Below are 18,149 nucleotides of genomic sequence, written 5' to 3'. Positions count from 1 at the left end.
ATTTTGGAGTGGCTTGCTCCTATATTTGGCGTCTCTAATGCAATGACTCTATTATGTGCTCTTGGCTTAGAGCTAAATACTTGCCCCCTTGGAAGAAAGCTCCTATTATGGCTACTAAGTTTTGGAAGCATATATGTTTAACTGCTAGCAGAATTTTGGATAAAATCTCTTTTTTTGTTGGTCCGCTATGCTATTTTTTTATGTTTTGGGATCCTTGGTGTAATTGCAAGCCTCTTACGAAATTGTTTACTCCTCGCAACTCCTTACAACTGGTTTGGGACTATATGCTTGGCAATGTGTGGACCCTCCTGTCCACCTTTCCTGCTCATATTAGACTGCTGGTCTCTATGATCCCTATTTTGGAGCAACCGGTTGTCACCTGAGATGACTCTAATTCTCCTGCTTTTAAATCTTTCACTTTCCTTTTTTATGCTCACTTTGATCAGGTGCCTTGACTCAAATTTGTTTGGCACAAACAAGACTCTTTGAGGTTCTCTGTCTATGCCTGGATCGGATGACAATTTTGGGGAAGCTTAAAACGTCTGACTTACTTATTAGGAGGTCTATTGCTGTACAACCGAGGTGTTATTTATGCCAAACTGTTTTTGAAACTCATCACCACCTCTTCTTTGAATGTGATTTCTCTTTTTTGGTGATTTCTTCCCTCTTACCTCCTTTGGCTGCTTTCCTTTTAAGGTCTAGTTTGATGCAAATTTTTTATTTTCTGGATAATTCCTTACATTTGCACGCTTGGGAGAAAAACTTTTGCTTCATGGTGGTTTGCTGCTCTGTTTATTTCATTTGGAGAGAAAGGAACAATCAAAATTTTTCTGGAAATTGGGAAAGTTTCCACCATGTTATTTTCACTATCAAGAATGCTATCAGGCTCAAAATTAAAGACCGGAAGAAGTATGCTCAGTTTCATGAAAAGTTTCTTGAGTTATTTTGAGGTTATGGTTTTTTTTGGTTAGGCAGGTCTTGGCTAGACTTTCTGTTGCCCTGTCTGGATCCCATGGAGGGCCCCGTGCCTTTTGCGTTGGTTGGTTTTTGCTGATTTTTTTGGCAACCTGGGATCTGATGCTGTTTTGCCTATTGGATGGCGTTGGTTGATATTCGGTTTCTCTGAGGTGTGGTAAGGCCGGTCTTGGGTGGATTTTTTGTTGCCTTGTTTGGATCCCATGGAGGGCCTCGTGCCTTTTGCGCAGGTTGGTTTTGGCTAGTTTTTTGGCAACCTGGGATCTGATGTTGTATTGCCTCTTGGATGGCGTTGGCTGGTTTTTGTTGCTCTCTTGAGAATGGTTGGTCGTTTTTTGGACGGACAAAGATGAGTGTTGGTGCTTTCCAGCCTCTCCTTGGATGGTCTCTTTGGTAACCAGGAGATTTCGATGCTCTTTTTGTTTGCTGGACGTTCCAATTTTGTGGAGCATTTTGAGTCCTCTCTGCTCCTGGAGTCGTATTTATTTCTTCTCCTTTCCTTATAGTTTTTCCTTACATGTTTCTTTTTGTTTTGAATAGTTGCTGGTTTTTTTCTTTAATATCTGTAATTATGTTTTTTCTTCATAGTTTATAATATGGGCTTTGGCCCCAAATTTGTCCCCAAAAAAAGTTATCATTAAAATGTGTACCTCAATGTACTTGAGTCCCAAAAGCCGTCACAACGCTGATATCCCTAGAAATCACTGCCTTCTTACAAAATGATACACTTTTCAAATAATCTTATAATTTGTGGCATGAACATTAGTTTTCCTGTACAATTTGGTCTGATCTTCTGCTACAGAAAGTTTGAAACATTACAGATATTGTAATCTTAAGTTTGATGTGTGATAGGCCTAGGGTCCTTTGGTGTTCTTTGTTCCCATGATCATGTATCTTTATTATTATTATTTTTATGTATCAAGTAATCACTTAGTTCAAAAAAAGTTTCTGACCTGTGCACAATTTTTATACTGCGTATTTAGCTTGTTACTGAGTTTCTACTGAAGCACTTACAATTAACTACAGTTTTTTTAATTGTAGGTATATGCCAGTATGTCACCAATTGTTCATATTGTAGATGTGGGATCTACTACAAAAGAGTCACTTGCCAATGTTACTGTACGTTCCATGCTGTAAGCAAAATTGTAGTATCTATCTTCGCCCTAGGAAAGAATTGACTTACTTTTTCTTTTCACATCTCTTGGCTTATAAAATTTATTTCTACATATGAAGGGACTATTTTGAGATTAACTCTTATATATGTTTTATCTTTTAAAAATTTAATTATTCATATATTGAGTTTTCCCAACCGCAAAAGTATAGCTAGTTCTGCACCTAGATATCACTATATTTGTGACAATTAAGTTGCATTTAACTTTGAATGTTTCTCTTATAGCCAGAGCTAATTCTCCTGGTTTCGAATAAATAACTCTTATCCTTCTTCTGCAAGAAAACTATTTTTGGCTATTATTGTGTTGGCAAGTTCTTGCCTTCATTTATAATTAAAATTTATTCCCTGGATAAGTTTGTTTTTGCTATTAATGATAAAAGGTATCTGTATGGGTCTAAAACTCATAAGAACCTATTTGCATGGACTCCTGAGCAAAAAAGAAAGTTTTTTTTTCTTTTGATTAATGATATCCAAATATGATCTATGTTCTAGCTATGTGCTTTTATGGGAGCATTGTGTGTGGATTTATGAACTTAATGCTAGAATTACTTGTGCTATTTATTCACGAGTACATTCTAGGTGTAAAAGAGAATAGAACTGTGGAGTTGGAGTGAGATAACCTAAAAGTTTAAGATATTGATTGTGGATCAACCAGCATATCACTTACTAACCGTCTCTCTACTTTCCTATTAGTGACTAAGCCACCATACTAAATCACATTTTTCTTTCTCAAATTTGATTATCCTTCATTGAAATGAACGTAAACGACCATTTATCCTGCATGTACTCTTCCAACATGAGCAATCAGCATCAGCCTTTTTAATTTGTATAGAAATAGTCCGTTTTCAAGTTTAGGAGTTAACTACTTTATTTAAAAATAAAATTTTATTGTCAAGTCTGTGCACACTGTCCTTGCATATAAACGACCAAGTTCTCTCTTGATGCTCTTTCATCATTAGCAGCAACACAACCTTATCTCTACGAGTTTTCTGTTGTACTTGCTATTTTTCTCTGATTGAAGCTGCATGTGGTGTTTATTCTAGTTGCTAAGCCTCTTATCCATGAGCAGTAATCCAAACCACATCAAATGGTTCCAAAATGATTTTAAACTTCAATTTAGATTGGTTTTTCAGTATAAGTGATTGCTCTCAGATCTGTCTTTCCATAAGTGAAGTGAACAGTCATTTTATAATGTCACCAAAAATGTTTGTACCTTGGATAAGCTTTACTTATAAAATGACTTGTAATTAGGATATGAGGCTAATATTTCTGCATCCACATTTCTCCTTTGCCGTGAATGGGATCGCATGATAAATGTTTTTCTTGGGTTTCCTTTCTATGTTAGTACAATTAACTTATCTTTTCACAATTTTGCATAACGAGAAAGTAGGATTGGTAACAATGCAGGTTTTATCATTTCTCTTTCTATGCCGTGCTTCCAAGATCACTTGAAGAGCAGTGTACTTGTTCATAGTGCAATTCAGGTTTCAGGTTTATGTCTTGTCTACTTTTGTCATGCAGGAAATTCATGATGGGCTGGACTTCTCTTCACATAGTGATGGGGTGTATTCTCTTGGTATCTTTTCTATTGAGTTTTCAGCTGATGGTCGGGAGCTTGTTGCTGGAAGTAGTGATGCTTCCATTTATGTTTATGATTTGGAGGCAAATAAGTTGACATCTCGGTTTCCTGCTCACTCTGTATGAGAAACTTTACACTTGCATTTGTGTAATTTTTTTTTTGAAAAGTTATTTTCATATTAATTTTACCTCTACAAAAAGTTAATGATGCATTTTTTTCATGCCAAATACTGTTACAAATATCACAGTTTTAGTATTCTCTTTTTTGTAGTTGCATGCTGTAGGTTTCTGCATGCATGTTTGACATTTTCTTTTCAATATTCAGGAACTGTATATGATGCCATTTTTGTCTGGTGGTATCAATATCTAGTGCGAGAAGCAAAATTTTTATGGAAACTCACTAATATTTAGGACATTGAGCAAATTGTTAAAAAGAATAATTAAATCTTCTGTTTCTGTATGATTAATTTAAAATTAAGTCAAATAGGCACAAATTACTGAATCCAACCACAACCAAAATCCACTTAAAATGAAAACCAAGGAACAAAGAATTAAAGTTTGAGAAAAGGAGGAAAACCTAACTCATTAAGAGTGAATATGCAATATATGATATTGTTCCAAATCGTCATATTTTCATTTACCTGATGCTAGATTTAGAACTCTCAAGTAGTCTGTTTGACAGTCACTGCTTCAAACTAACAAAATTGAGGAAAACTTCAAGAAAGATAACAAGAATATGGAAAATAAAATATCATGAAATTGATACTAATGAATATAGAGGAATTGAATCAGCTGTGTGATACCACTAGGCCTTCAAGTTATACAGCTCTATATCATGGATTTTACATCCATAAGAAGATGAAGTTTCATTCTTCATGAGATTTTTGGCATTATGTTAGACTAATTCATTGGATCGGTCCAGCCGGTCCACGCGGGACCAACCAAGGCGGAACCGAGGCGGAATGTCCGCCTCTTTTGGTAGCCGACCGCACCGCAAGCGCCAAACGAGCATTTTATGAAGGATTTTTGAGGGTTCTGGGAGGGAAATTTGAATGTAGGGACTGTTTAGGGATTTTCTTTTGATTTATATGCATTAAATAATTTGTTTTCCTAGGGTTAGGGCATCTTGAATTTGGCTAAAATTTGAGATCTCTTAGATTTAGGTTTTCTTTTGGGCTCTAGCGGCGTCTAGAGATTTGGGAGAGATTGATCCTCCTCTCGAATAAAGGATCAATTGCATCTTGCTATTTTCTGTTTCCCTTTCATCAAATAATACAAATTATCTATTGTTTTCGTGGTTTTGTGCGGATTTTTGTGTAGAAGCACACTGTTTTCAGTAGATTGATAGGAAATACTTGAGATCTACAAGTGTTTCCTATCAAATTGGTATCAGAGCATATCGATCGAAGGGGAACCAATGGCCAGAAGGAAAGTGGAAGTTTTGGAGGGAGAACTTGAGCAACTCAAAGCAGATTGTGAGGAAAAGATGACTAATTTTCAAAGTCAGATTGCATCCGTCAATGAAAAGATGGATGAAAAGTTCGTCGTGGTGGAATACATGTTGAAGAAATTGCTTGAAGCCAAAACCAAACTTGTGACATCAGAAGCAAAGAAAACTACCGGTGGCCATAGAAGAGATGGGAACCCTAACACGTCTAGGGGAAGGGAAAAGCCATAATTGGAGATCCTAGAGGGAGAAGATGGAATGCCTCCTCTAGAACCACTTTCTAGAGAGGAGATCAACATTGACTACGGAAGAAGAGGTGCTGAATTTGTAAGGAGAGGGAATGATTTCGATCGCCGTGGTGCTGATTTTGAAAGAAGAAGAGGGGATTTTGATGAATGGGGTGGGTATGATTGCCGGAGGGAAGATCGTGACAATTGGGGAGCACCTCCGCTTCGAGGAATGGGAGTTTATGGAGGATTTAGGAGAAACGGGTGTGACCTAAGGGTGAGAAAATCGAAGATGCCAATCTTTAAGGGGAGGATGCGAACGGGTGGATCTACAAGGCAGAAAGATGTTTTGCCATCAATGGGCTGACAGAGGAGGAGAGACTGACGATGGCGGGCCTATGTTTAGAAGGGAAGGCTTTGTCTTGGTATCAGTGGAGGGGCATGCGATGAACCATACGGAGTTGGAGAGAAACGTTTTTGAACTGGCAGGGGAGGAGACTTCTACGAGCAGATCTTCGCGTTGACACATGAGGGTTCAGTGATGGAGTACCAGGAGAGATTCGAGTACCTTGCTAGTCGATTGTACTGCCTTTCTGAGACAATGCTAGAGGAAAACTTCATGAAGGGATTGACACCAGAGATCCGAGCAGCGGTTAGAGTAATGAGGCATCGTGACTTGGGAGAGGATATGAAGCTAGCTTAATTGGTAGAATATCAGAGGCACCTGAAGGGAGGGACGGAAGGCAGCAACTCAAGAGGTTCGTACAGGATGACCACCACCTTATTGAAATCCAAGGAGCCAACATCAGAGACTCTTTGGGGGACTTTGAAGGAAAAGACTGCAGGAGGAAGACCTGGGGACAACTTCAAGAAGCTCACAGAGATATAATTATAGGAGAAGAGGGCGAAGGGGCTCTGTTTCAGATGTGACGAGAGGTATACGCCGGGCTCATGTATAAGGACCGAACTCTTCAGGTTCTTACCGTTTGTGATGAAGAAAGAATGGAGGGTGTTGTCTTTCCACCTTGCGGACAAGGTGGATCTTTGGGAGAGGAGTATTGTTAGCCAATCTATTTGACCGGTCCAGCCGGTCCACGCGGGACCGGCCTAGGCGGAACCGAGGCGGAACGTCCACCTCTTTTGATAACCGACCGCACCGCAAGCGCCAAACGAGCATTTTTAGGAAGGATTTTTGAGGGTTTTGGGAGGGAAATTTGAATGTAGGGACTGTTTAGGGATTTCCTTTTGATTTGTATGCATTAAATAGTTTGTTTTCCTAGGGTTAGGGGATCTTGAATTTGGCTGAAATTTGAGATCTCTTAGATTTAGGTTTTCTTTTGGGCTCTAGCGGCGTCTAGTGATTTGGGAGAGATCAATCCTCCCCTCGAATAGAGGATCAATTGTATCCTCTTATTTTCCATTCCCTTTCATCAAATAATACAAGTTATCTACTATTTTCGTTGTTTTGTGTGGATTTTTGTGTAGAAGCTTGCTGTTTTTCGTAGATTGATAGGAAATACTTGAGATCTGCAAGTGTTTCCTATCACATTCACTTAATGTTAGAGAAAGTAATTGTTGACTCTTAAATAGTAAGTCAAAAAATTTGCTAGCTGACTCTGAAAGATATTCTTGAAAGTAGAAGATCCAAAGATCATACAACTTTAATCTTGACTTGACTGGAATGTATCGGATGTTCAATGTAGCATTCCATGTCTTCATATCATTGTGTTGTATGTTGAACCCAGCACACATTACACTATGTTTGATTAAGAAAACAAAGGTTAAATTTATAATTCATTGTTCGTATTGGTCTTCTTTAGCTACTTCTTTGGTTTGAGATATTGAAACTCTTTCATAAATAACCAAAATTGTCAAACGGCAATTGTCCTTTCAACTGACAAGGTATCTTTGGAATTCCCTATCACAAGTGTGGATGACCTTCCCATGCAATATGGCTTCAAAATGGAGCTTATGTTTTGATCAAAAGAGCTGTGATTATGGCAGCATAGGTGGTGACGGTGCTACAAATTTAAAGACAAGGGAAAACCACCATATTTGTGGAAGCTCATTGTAGAAGCTTATATTAGCTGTAGTGAATACAAGCTAAAGCCAAGAGTTTGAAGGAAGTCGACCTTGTTCATTGATACCAATTATCCATATGAATCAGCGTGGACACATCCTTATTGAAACCTTGCTCTTTAGAGTCCTTAAAGAAATCTCTTTGGGTAGGTGAACCATAATCATATCCCTCCCCTACAACTCTCTTTATATTCTTTATAAATTTGCTATAAATTGTTTAAGAATATTTTGATGAATGTTAGCGTGAAAGTTATTTCTATTCACAACAAATTGCTCAACAAACTGTGATAATTAGTGACAATGGTTTGCAAATAATGCTTATGCTTAACTAATGGCCCACATTAGATTTAAATGTAAGTTGTAATGTGACTATTTATAAAGTCTTTCTAAAGTGATAATTTTAACTCTGACAACGAGACTTTGGTATGTAGAATGGAAAGAGACGGTAACCTCTTGATATGAAACTCAACCTCCCGGCACGTCTCCCAGTACTACATCTATGAATTCTCTAAGCCAAGTTATGTCAATAAACCAAGAGTGTGATTTGCTATAGAAGTAAATTGCTCCAAGGACTTAGGAGATTCATGATCCACTCGGGCTATCAAGTCTTGCAGAAAGCTCGTGCAGTGCTCGTACATGTCTCCATGCCAAGGTTCAGGAGCCACTGGAGCATGACAACGATTTTCTGACACATAATCTGCTCCCTCAGTTATTGCAGGAAAACCCATAAGTGAAAAATATAGGAAAGAGCTAATGAAAAATGCATGAAATTTGAAATTGAAATGCAATAACAATATACCTGAAGAAGAGCTAGCGAAGTCAATAGGACGAGCCTCTAGGTAAGATGTTGTAGCTACTAGTGCTAAGTCCAGGATCGTAGGTGTGTACAACGGCATGTCAAGAGGCTCTATAGGTGAATCCACACTAGCTCCTGATGACTCACCAGGCCAGAACGACCTAGCTCCGAATGACTCTTTAGTCCAGAAAGACCTATACATGTCCACCTAAAAACTGAAGTCTATGAAAGGGCAGGGTGCATCATATCCAGTGAAATCTGACATTTGGGATCATGGATATCCTCTTTGGAATCTCTAGAAATGAATGGTGTATCCATGGAGATCTAGGAGCCCACTAAGACCTTCTTAGGAGTCAGAAAATGCTCTAGCACGGGAGTGGCTATCTAATTTACAGAAGCATGGGAAAGCTCAGCATGTCGAGAACCTGAATGCCTACGAGAAGATCGAGGCGCCTTGGTACAGTGCGAATCATAGCTTGCACCTCGTACTCTAATAGGTATAGTGCCCTCAGTAGCAGTGTGACTATCATCATGTCTCCCTGCATCAAAGTTAGAAGAAGATGCAAGTTTAAAATGTCAATCAACAAATTAAATGCCAATAGAAAGAAGGGATAAGTGAGTAAAGAAGTTACCTCTATCATCCCTAGTCCATGAGGAGCCTCGTAGGGGTCTCTATCCCCTCGACACTCTTAAAGTCCGCACTCGATGCTCGTACTTTCGGGCACCAAGCATTAGAAAAGGGGCAAAAGAAAGCTGCACCCAGGTCAAGTGTGTGTAACTAACACCAGTCTAACTGTGAGGAGTGATGCAAAAGGTAGAACAAGTCCTAATTCTCAACAAGTGTAACTACATTGTAGAAGCTGCATAGAAACGAACCTCTGGAGGAACGATGTCTGTGTGTCTGGTATCTACTATCCCAGGAATAAGTGGCCGCCCGTCATATGTTGTAGCCTGTGAAAATCTGAACTAGCGAGCTATTATGTTTGGTTGATAACCCTCCAATGTCACGGTGTGTCCTGAACGATAGTATAGCTAACCTGGGTGCATACTGACAAAAGTACTCAGCTACCCTCAAAGTTCCCCTAATCTATAGCAGAACATATCTCTATATGTCAAGTCCATCGGTAATGACCTATTCCCTTAGATAGGATGTCAAACTGATAATATCCGACTAATGGACTAGAGAAAAATGATCCACCACGTTAAGCGAAGAAGAAGAGACGCACTCGCTCTCACTCGAGAGTGGAAGAGGCCTATGTTAATTGCATGACTATTAGATATCCCCTCTCCAGAAAATATGGGGGAGACTCTAAGCATGAAAAGGCAACTCTGATGTGTAAATAAATCCATCCATATAAATAGTATCAGTATAAAATTAGATCCCGCAGGCCGCAGCTCAAGGGAACTTGCCTCTAAAGAAATACGAAGAACTTGGCAAAGAAAAGTGTTGTCCCTGAGAAAGCTTATTGGCTGCCAAAAGAGCACTGCAATGTATAGATCCCACTCTAAGTGGGTGAATAAAAGTACAAGCCACGTGAATAGGAACCTTGTCAAAGTAAATCCTCATCGATGCCTGGTAATGCAGGAGACCTGTAACCAACTGAAGAAGGCTCTTCAGTCTTCTCTGACAGTAAAACTCTGGGTCGTAGGCCAAGATCAGAAGGATCGTATGATGATGCAGCAATGACTGACAAACAAGTGTCATGAAGAAAGCTATGAACCCACGTGTCTACGAGCATAACATCTCTAACGCACATCGACATATTAGAATATATGTACACCTGATGGTAGTGTCAAAGGAGGCCTGGGTAGACATATGGTAGAACTAATCTCCCACTTATGTTCCCATTTGTTGAATGCCTCCTACGAAACAGCTCTTCGTCAGGAGGAATACACTCTTCGAGGTGACATCCAACAATGAGTATTCCTGACACTATATGCAGTTCTAAAAGTGTCACTTCCAACTCCTCTAGCCCTACCCAACAAGTATTATTGTCACTATCCCAAAACTTCACTAATTCGCGAGCCCAAGTAGAGGAGATCCACTTGAAGTCAAACATGGAGGCATATACAGCCTCATAAATGCCAACTTTTTGTAGTGTATACCTGTGAGCTCTCAATACATATCTTCCCTAATACATATCCAGCCACAGAACTCTGTATTTGCTCAGTTGTAGAGTCACGCGGCCACTCTAGGGTTACTGAATGCAACTGACGATGACTCAATAGCCTTTAATGTCCTATAGACTCAACAGTATCGACTGCAGGCTGTAGAATATCGCACATGCCCAAACTAACTGGTCAACTAAGCTATCCAGTGGGTTGTACTCTTCACATTGCAGTCTTATATTGGTGACTCACCAGGATTATCAAATGCAATGGAATTTGACGAGAACACTGAAAGCAATGGAGAACGTTATAAAAAACTATGGAAAATGTCGTACTTCCGCAACATATTCTCGTGCTACTTAAGTCTATCACGGAAATCAGTATTTCCTCATAGATCGAGTCTATCGATGACCTTCCAAATGGAGGCACCACTAGGCTCATCAGAGGTCTCATCATCAGATCTCCGCTAACAAAATATTGCTTGTATAAAAGAAGATAAAAATGAGTCAAATATAAATATAGGTGGAGATAAATGCATAACAAAAGTTTACAAAAGACGACCAATAGCATCACAACAAATGTGGCGTGCTCTAGATGCACACCATATTTGTAGGGGGCATTTGTTGATCTACCTATCAAATTACGCGCTTAAAGGAGTGAAACCAGCGATGAAAGCAATGTCCCGACGGCACGACACGTCACTTGAAAGATCGAATGATGTATAATCACAGAACGAATTGCGCCATTGCGACCAGATGGTTGAATTCCCTTAATTCGAAGCCTATTCTAATCAAATCGAACGCGATCGATCAAAATTGGCGGCCGACACTTAAAAATGATGTGAACATCGCTCAAACGATGTCCGATCGCAAAACGAACTTCGTTGTTGCATTCAGAGTATCGTCAATACTCGAAAAAGATTATAAATTTATTCAATTGAAATCGTGCGAGGAGATTGGTGCAGGTCTCGAAGCAACACACGCAAATCGAGTGGGAATATCAGTCTCTAGATCTTGGGCCGACAGGTTGGAAGGATGGACAGGTGTTGGTAGCTGATGAGCTCACAGCTTTGCATTTCTCCTCATTTATCTTCTATTGAGCCTTTCTCCAGATGACGAAGTTTCGGTATCATACCTCCCAGATACAACATGCTCTCTGGGCAGGATAGTAGTGTTTGCAGCTACCACAAACTTTTATTCCATCAACAACCCTGCACGCTTTCTTTGAAAGGTTAGTCTAGCCTAAAACCCGATCGCTAAGAGGGTTGTTGACTGAAAACAAGTTTTTTTGGTGATTACAAACACTACCCTCCCTAGAGAGCATGTTGCATCTGGGACGTTTGATACTAAAGCTTCCTCATATGGAGGAAAAATCAATAGAAGAGAGGGGAGGAGAAATGCAGAGCTGCAAGCTTAACAGCTATCAGTACCTATCCATCCTTCCAACCTGTCGGCCCAAGAGCTAGAGATTGATATTCCCATTTGATTTACACGTATTGCCACGGAACCCACGCCAATCTCCTCGTGCGACTTCAATTGAATAAATTTATAGTCTCTTTTGAGTATTGATGATGCCCCCAATAACGAAGTCTGTTTTGTGATAGGATGTCGTTTGAGCGATGTTTGCATCATTTTTAGGTGTCAGGCGCCAATTTTGACCGATCGCACTCTATTCGATTGCAAGGGGCTTCAACTTAAGGGAATTCGACGTTCTAGACGCAACAACGCATCCATTTGGTGATTCGACATCATTCGACTTTTCTAGTGATGAACCACACCGTCGAACGCATCGATTTCATCGTTGATTTCTCTTCTTTACGCACGTGATTTAATTTTTTGATCAACAAATGGGCGGCGGGATTGCTGAGTGGACTGGGTTATGGGGAGGAAACCTCAGAACGAATATAATCCGGATGAAATTTCCTTGAGTTCTCACACTACTTGATCACAAAGACAAAATGGAAGAAGGTCTAGAACTCACAAAGAGATCTAGCTCTTCTCAAAACTCACTAAGAAATTTGAGAGAGAGGATGCACTCACAAAGAGAACACAAAGTAATTTTCATTTCATCAAAAACTACTTTTACGTAAGAAAAGGGCCATATATATAGGCCTAAAAATGACAAAGAAAACAAAAGACTAAAATGCCCCTTGTGCTACAATAGCGACCAAATACCCATAAGGGCAAAAGCGGAAAAAACATAAATAAAATAAACTACTACAATAAATTACTAAAATATAACTCATGATCGTGGCCGTCGATCTCCGGCGTCTTCTGATGGTACATGTGTCGAAATCGCTGACGATGTCGTCATCGTTCTCCTCAGGTGGGAGAAAACTCGACCCCATCGAGTAGATATCTATGAAGCCCTCGTACAACTCTAGGAGATCTGAGTCTATGCTCTGTAGCTCGTCCCTGTCGATCCAAGTATCCTGTATCTCCGGTGTCCCTTTCCAAGGAATTAGGTATCGTCGGCGTCCACCTTCCTTTAGGGAAATGACCTCATCATCTAGTATTGCTTCGATCTTCTCCACTATGGGTGAGTAAGGTAAATTGGGGAGTGGAGCTAGGTTGGTGATCTCTCCAGGTGGGGTCAAACAAGGCTGTTTTAAGGAGTGGATTTTGAGGTTAAAATTCAGGTCCTTCAAAGGCTATTAGGTCTTCTATATTAAATGTAGGATTCATGTTAAAGCCTCAAGAGAGATCCAGTACGTAAGCATTACTATTAACCTTTGAGATTATCTTAAATGGTCCGGTGCTTCGAGCACGCAACTTCTTTATGGCGCCTGGAGAAAAGCTCTAGGCGGACCCGTACCATCACAAAGTCTCCAACTTTGAATTCTTTGGACCTTCTTTTGTTATCAGCAATAATTTTAAAATGGGTGTTACTTTGTTCAATTTTCTTTTTAATTTCTTTGAGTAACTCCTGAAGGTGAAATGCAGATGCACATGCAAGAGATTCGGGTGTGTATGATGAATGACAAGACTCATGAGCTTACAAACTAAAGTTTTAAACATAGACAAATTAGGAAGACAACAGACTACAACACACACACAACATACTAACTCACAAACACGTAGCTATAACAGGTGGACGAGTCACAAAAAGAGGGGTCTAAAGTGTTCGGTCTAATGGAACGGGTGTAGGGGGAGCAATGAAGACATCCTTAGCTAAAAGGGCATCTCCATAGGGTGTCTCAGCTCGGGTCACAGAGAAGTCTCCTAGCGACAGTAGGGTAATCTATCAAAGTCATCCAACTAGGAGAGAGAATATCCTTACTAGGGAAGGACAAGGATATCAAGGGCATAATGTAGGAATCAGGAATATGATAAGACGATGGGTCATGACTTACTACCATAGTATGATAGCCCAAAGAGTGGCTAGCGGGTATTGGACTTAAGAAGTGGGGTAGGGTATCCCTAACATAATTGGGCACAACAGTTAGAAATGTGACCTGAAAGTATGGGCTACGACTCTCTCTAACACTAAGGTCGATGATATAAGTCCAATCAAGAAAGGTATACTCTGTCAAATGTAAATCTAAAGGAGCAACTCCTAGAATAGACTCCAATAAGACAAGAGGATGTTTAGGGTTCAACTTAGGCTCAGAACCTTTCAGATTCAAATTACTATCTTCCAAACTCATATTACTATCCTCAAAAGGATCAGGTTTGGTTATAACCCTAAGATCAATGAATTTGGGGTCACTTAAATCAAGGTTTAATTCAGGTAGTAACTTCAATTTCCTCATTTCCAATTTGAAATTATCCACATTGCCATAGAATTATTCAAAATTAAATCCGAATTATTCGGAGTCATCTCAGTAATTAAATCAGAATCTTCCGATTTTAATTTCAATGTGTTCACGGTCAGGTCAGTTTCTTTCAAAATCATATTACTATCGTCCAGGCAAACCTTATCCAAAGAAGTATCCTCGATGAGACTAGGATCAGGGTGGGCTAAGGTGTCGTCATTCAAAGGTTCTAACTTTCCTAGCTCAGGGTTTAAATCATGCCAGGAGTCTGATTCAATCACTTCAGTTTCATCCTCAAAGAAGTCCTTGTTATTAATAGTATCCACGAAATGGATGTATTCAGTCTCAGGTTCATTAGATTTTTTCTCTTTACTGCAATTCTTTATTAAAATCACATATGCAGGGTCGAGGATTGGGGAGGCTAAAGGTTGACTGGAATGGCTAGAATTGGGTCTAAGTGGGGAGTTGTATGGGATCGATCCAACAGAATACCCCATAGAGGGTCGACCATCAAGGCTAGGGGAAAACCTACAGGGTTGGGCAGCAACCCTGGTGTTACTAATGGGTGGGTGGTCTCGACCACAGTAGTGTCCATGGGTTGTCCCAACAAAAGAGGTAGGGTGGTGTTCTAGATGACGGTCACTAGTAGAGGGTCGGTATTTTAAATTAAGTTCTCGTCTCATGTCTTTCCAAGTGAGGTACTCACCGCGAGACTTTTTATGGTCTTCCAATTTTATCCAAAATTGAAGAGCTCGACCTTTTAGGTGAGACTTAGCGATGCTACCATGGAGGGGCTCAGGGATATGACATGATTCGAAATAGTCCTCTAGTTGTCTAACCCATTCCCTAAAGTAGTAAGGGTCTAATGAACCATCAAAGGTGGGTAGATGGTCATGTGACTCTAGTCGTTGTGGATTAAACTCATGTCTAGATTGAAAAGCAGAGTGGGGCATCTTCCGACTAGCATGATTGATCGAATGGGGCGCATACCTAGAGTGGGGAGAGTGAACATGTTCCTCCTTTGGGGTTTTAGTTAAAGAGCTCACAAGATTAACTAGGTCATCTAACTTCTTTTGAAATCCTATCGGATCCATCTTGAAGCGCTTGGAAACACGTAGGGATGAATCTAGATAGGGAACAACACCTAAAGCAAAGCTAGATTCTCCCAATTGTCATTAGAAGGTGCACTAAAGATGTGGACAGCAAACCCCATTAGTGGATAAAATAGTCTAGATGACTAGGAAGGGTATTGGGTCGAGGGCAGCACCTAAATGCTAAGGTTCCTAGCCTAAAAGTCCACTAAACGAGTGCAGGAGTGTTGTTGACAGCAACCTACAGCAGTTGGGGAAGTTGCCTGAGTTGTCTAAGAGTTGTGGGCAGGTTATATGGTGTGGACAGCAACTTAAGACAGGTTTTAGGATCACCTAAAGGCCACTAAATGGTGCAGCAAATTTCTGGACAGCAAAGTTCAGCCGTTGCTTAAGTTGTCTAGGTGTTTGGAATGGTCCGAGGGAGTGGGCAGCACCCAAACAAAGACTAAAAGTTCACTGAACGATGGCTAAATGCTGCTGGAACAGTGAGGACAGCAGTTAAACTCAAGGGTGTGGTTGTCCTAAGCAATTAGAGTCAATGTGGGATTAATGGCAGCACCCCTACGCTATCTAGAATGCCTTAATCTTTACTAGATGCGTGCAGGAAATACAATTACAGCAGTGAAAACAGTGAATAAAATCTAACTACGCAATGATATGCATGCAAATTTTAAACTACAATGAAAAGCTTGACCCTAGGATGTTTTTCTACACATGTCATGCATGCCTACCATGCTCTGATACCAAGATGATGTGAAACAATCCGGAGTTAGGAAATTAAAGATAGCGGATTAACAAAGTGTTTCCACAATAAATTTATTACTTATAACAATGATTGATCCTTAGAATTCTTGGTTTTTAACTTTCTTAGGCAAAGAAGAGCAAAGCCGATTCCCAAACAATTCAAGAAAACGCAAAGAGCAATTATAAAACTACGACAATACACAAGAATCCATGATTTAATAATGAGAACTTCACCTTTGGAGCCCATACACTCAACTAGTCTAGGCTTAGCGGAAGAAGAGTCTCCACATTAGAACCGAGGTCACTCCGAGTAAGAAGGAGCCTAAGATCGTCGTTCTTGGATAGGTGGCCGGAGTGGTGGAGGATGACGGTCGTCCAACGATGATCCAACGTTCCTTTGATCTTTGCTCGTCGATCACAGCAACTAATGTGTAATGAATACGGTTGATGTAATCTTCAATAGTGTCGTCGAAATCGAAGCCCACGTCAAAGAACGGTGATTGGAGGATGTCAACTTGATCTCGATCGTCATGTACAAATCCAAAGTTCCATTCGGGTTCCGCCATGCATCCTTGCCGGAAGGGAACGAAACACCCCAAAGGGAATAGAGGGAGAGCTAGCCGTGGGCCCGTGAGCTAGGGGAAAGAGGGGTTCACGGGTTTGAGAGGGGAGAGGGGGTGGGGGGAAGCTATGGGGGGAAAATAAACAAAAAAAATCTGATTTTTTTTTTTATTATTCAGATATCTCAATTGTGGGAGACTTAATTTCAGTTTTAGAAATTTCAAACCTGAAATTAGTCTAAAAGGAAAGCCATAAAGGAAAATTACAAGAGGGTTAATACGGGAGAGAGAGAGGAGGGGTACTTGAGTGGTTTGTAGTGGGCCCGCCCGGCTAATTAATGGGTCATTAATTAAAATCTGATTTGAATTAATATGGGAATTCCTAACTCATGGTTTAGGAGAAAATTGAAAGCTCTTCAATTCAATTCAATAGGATTGTTGAAATTCAAAATATGTTCAAAACAATTGGAGCCAAATTAGGAAGGTTATGAAGGGGGGAATTAACGAGAATTGAAGAGGTGGAGGGATGGGAAACCAGCGGCCAAACGGGAGAGTGGGTAGGCTAGATCCGGTGGCTTGCAGGTGGCGATTCCAGCGGTTGGGGTGAGGGGAGCAGGCCGGCGGGAGGGTTTGGCAATGGGAGTCGGCGGGTGGGGACCCAAGGGTGGCCAGTGGGTTGAAGGTCGGCTGCTGGGACGAGTGCAAGGTGGCGGCCAAAGGCTTGGAGGGCCAATGAAGTCGGCGGCAGAACAGGATGGGGCAACGGGGTTGCTGAGTGGACTGGGTTGTGGGGAGGAAACCTCAGAACGAATATAATCCGGATGAAATTTCCTTGAGTTCTCACACTACTTGATCACAAAGACAAAATAGAAGAAGGTCTAAAACTCACAAAGAGATCTAGCTCTTCTCAAAACTCACTAAGAGATTTGAGAAAGAGGATGCACTCACAAAGAGAACACAAAGTAATTTTCATTTCATCAAAAACTACTATTACATAAGAAAAGGGTCATATATATAGGCCTCAAAATGAAAAAGAAAACAAAAGACTAAAATGCCCCTTGGGCTATAATAGCGACCAAATACCCATAAGGGTAAAAGCGGAAAAAACATAAAACAAAATAAACTACTACAATAAATGACTAAAATACAACTCATGATCGTGGCTGTCGATCTCCGGCGTCTCCTGATGGTACATGTGTCGAAATCGCTGACGATGTCCTCATCATGGCTTGAGTGCTTTCCTAGCTCTTTCTATGAAGTCTCAAACCCTACCTGCTTTGACCACTCCCCTCTCATACTCCTCTCGAGGCATCAAATTAAAACTCACCACAGATTTCTCTTTAAGAATTTCTGGATGAAGCAGAATAATTATTGGGCCGATTTAATCATTGTTTTTGCTCAACCATATAGAAAAAAAACATATTTCCAATTTTTCCACAAGCTACAAACCTTCAAATCTATCATCAAAAGGTAAGAAGTTGGCTTCCTCCACTCATCTCTCCACCACATTAGACAATTTATATGATCTTCAATCTTATTGCCTTAATTTGGTTAGGTCGGATCCTTAAAACACTTCTATGAATGAGAAGCTTAAGTGCATCAATGAAAAAAAATTGGT

At 40.3% G+C, this 18,149-nt stretch overlaps 2 protein-coding genes across 8 annotated transcripts in view; one reads left to right on the top strand and one right to left on the bottom strand.

Moving 5' to 3' along the window:
* Nucleotides 1-18,149, top strand: part of LOC110103663 (LEC14B homolog) — a 40,131-nt gene that overhangs the window by 6,548 nt on the left and 15,434 nt on the right. For all 7 annotated transcript variants that reach the window (XM_028694587.1, XM_028694590.1, XM_028694585.1 and 4 more), the window contains 2 exons: nt 2,017-2,094; nt 3,668-3,844. In XM_028694587.1, the coding sequence (XP_028550420.1) occupies nt 2,017-2,094; nt 3,668-3,844 (255 nt within the window). The remainder of the gene's footprint in view (nt 1-2,016; nt 2,095-3,667; nt 3,845-18,149) is intronic.
* Nucleotides 12,566-17,537, bottom strand: LOC114579567. Its single transcript, XM_028694592.1, has 2 exons — nt 15,281-17,537; nt 12,566-15,120 (listed from the first exon to the last, which is right to left on the bottom strand). The coding sequence occupies exon 2, from the start codon at nt 15,087-15,089 to the stop codon at nt 14,130-14,132; it is 960 nt and encodes a 319-aa protein (XP_028550425.1). The 5' UTR covers nt 15,090-15,120; nt 15,281-17,537; the 3' UTR covers nt 12,566-14,129.

The sequence above is a fragment of the Dendrobium catenatum genome, unplaced genomic scaffold, assembly GCF_001605985.2.
Source record: "Dendrobium catenatum unplaced genomic scaffold, ASM160598v2 fragScaff_scaffold_506, whole genome shotgun sequence".
Lineage (NCBI taxonomy): Eukaryota > Viridiplantae > Streptophyta > Magnoliopsida > Asparagales > Orchidaceae > Dendrobium > Dendrobium catenatum.
The sequence above is the reverse complement of the archived record's forward strand: the minus strand, read 5'-3'. Positions and strand labels throughout refer to the sequence as shown.

Excerpts from the sequence above, each read along its gene's own strand:
- LOC114579567 (XM_028694592.1), bottom strand. The coding sequence starts at position 15,089 with ATGCCCCACTCTGCTTTTCAATCTAGACATGAGTTTAATCCACAACGA.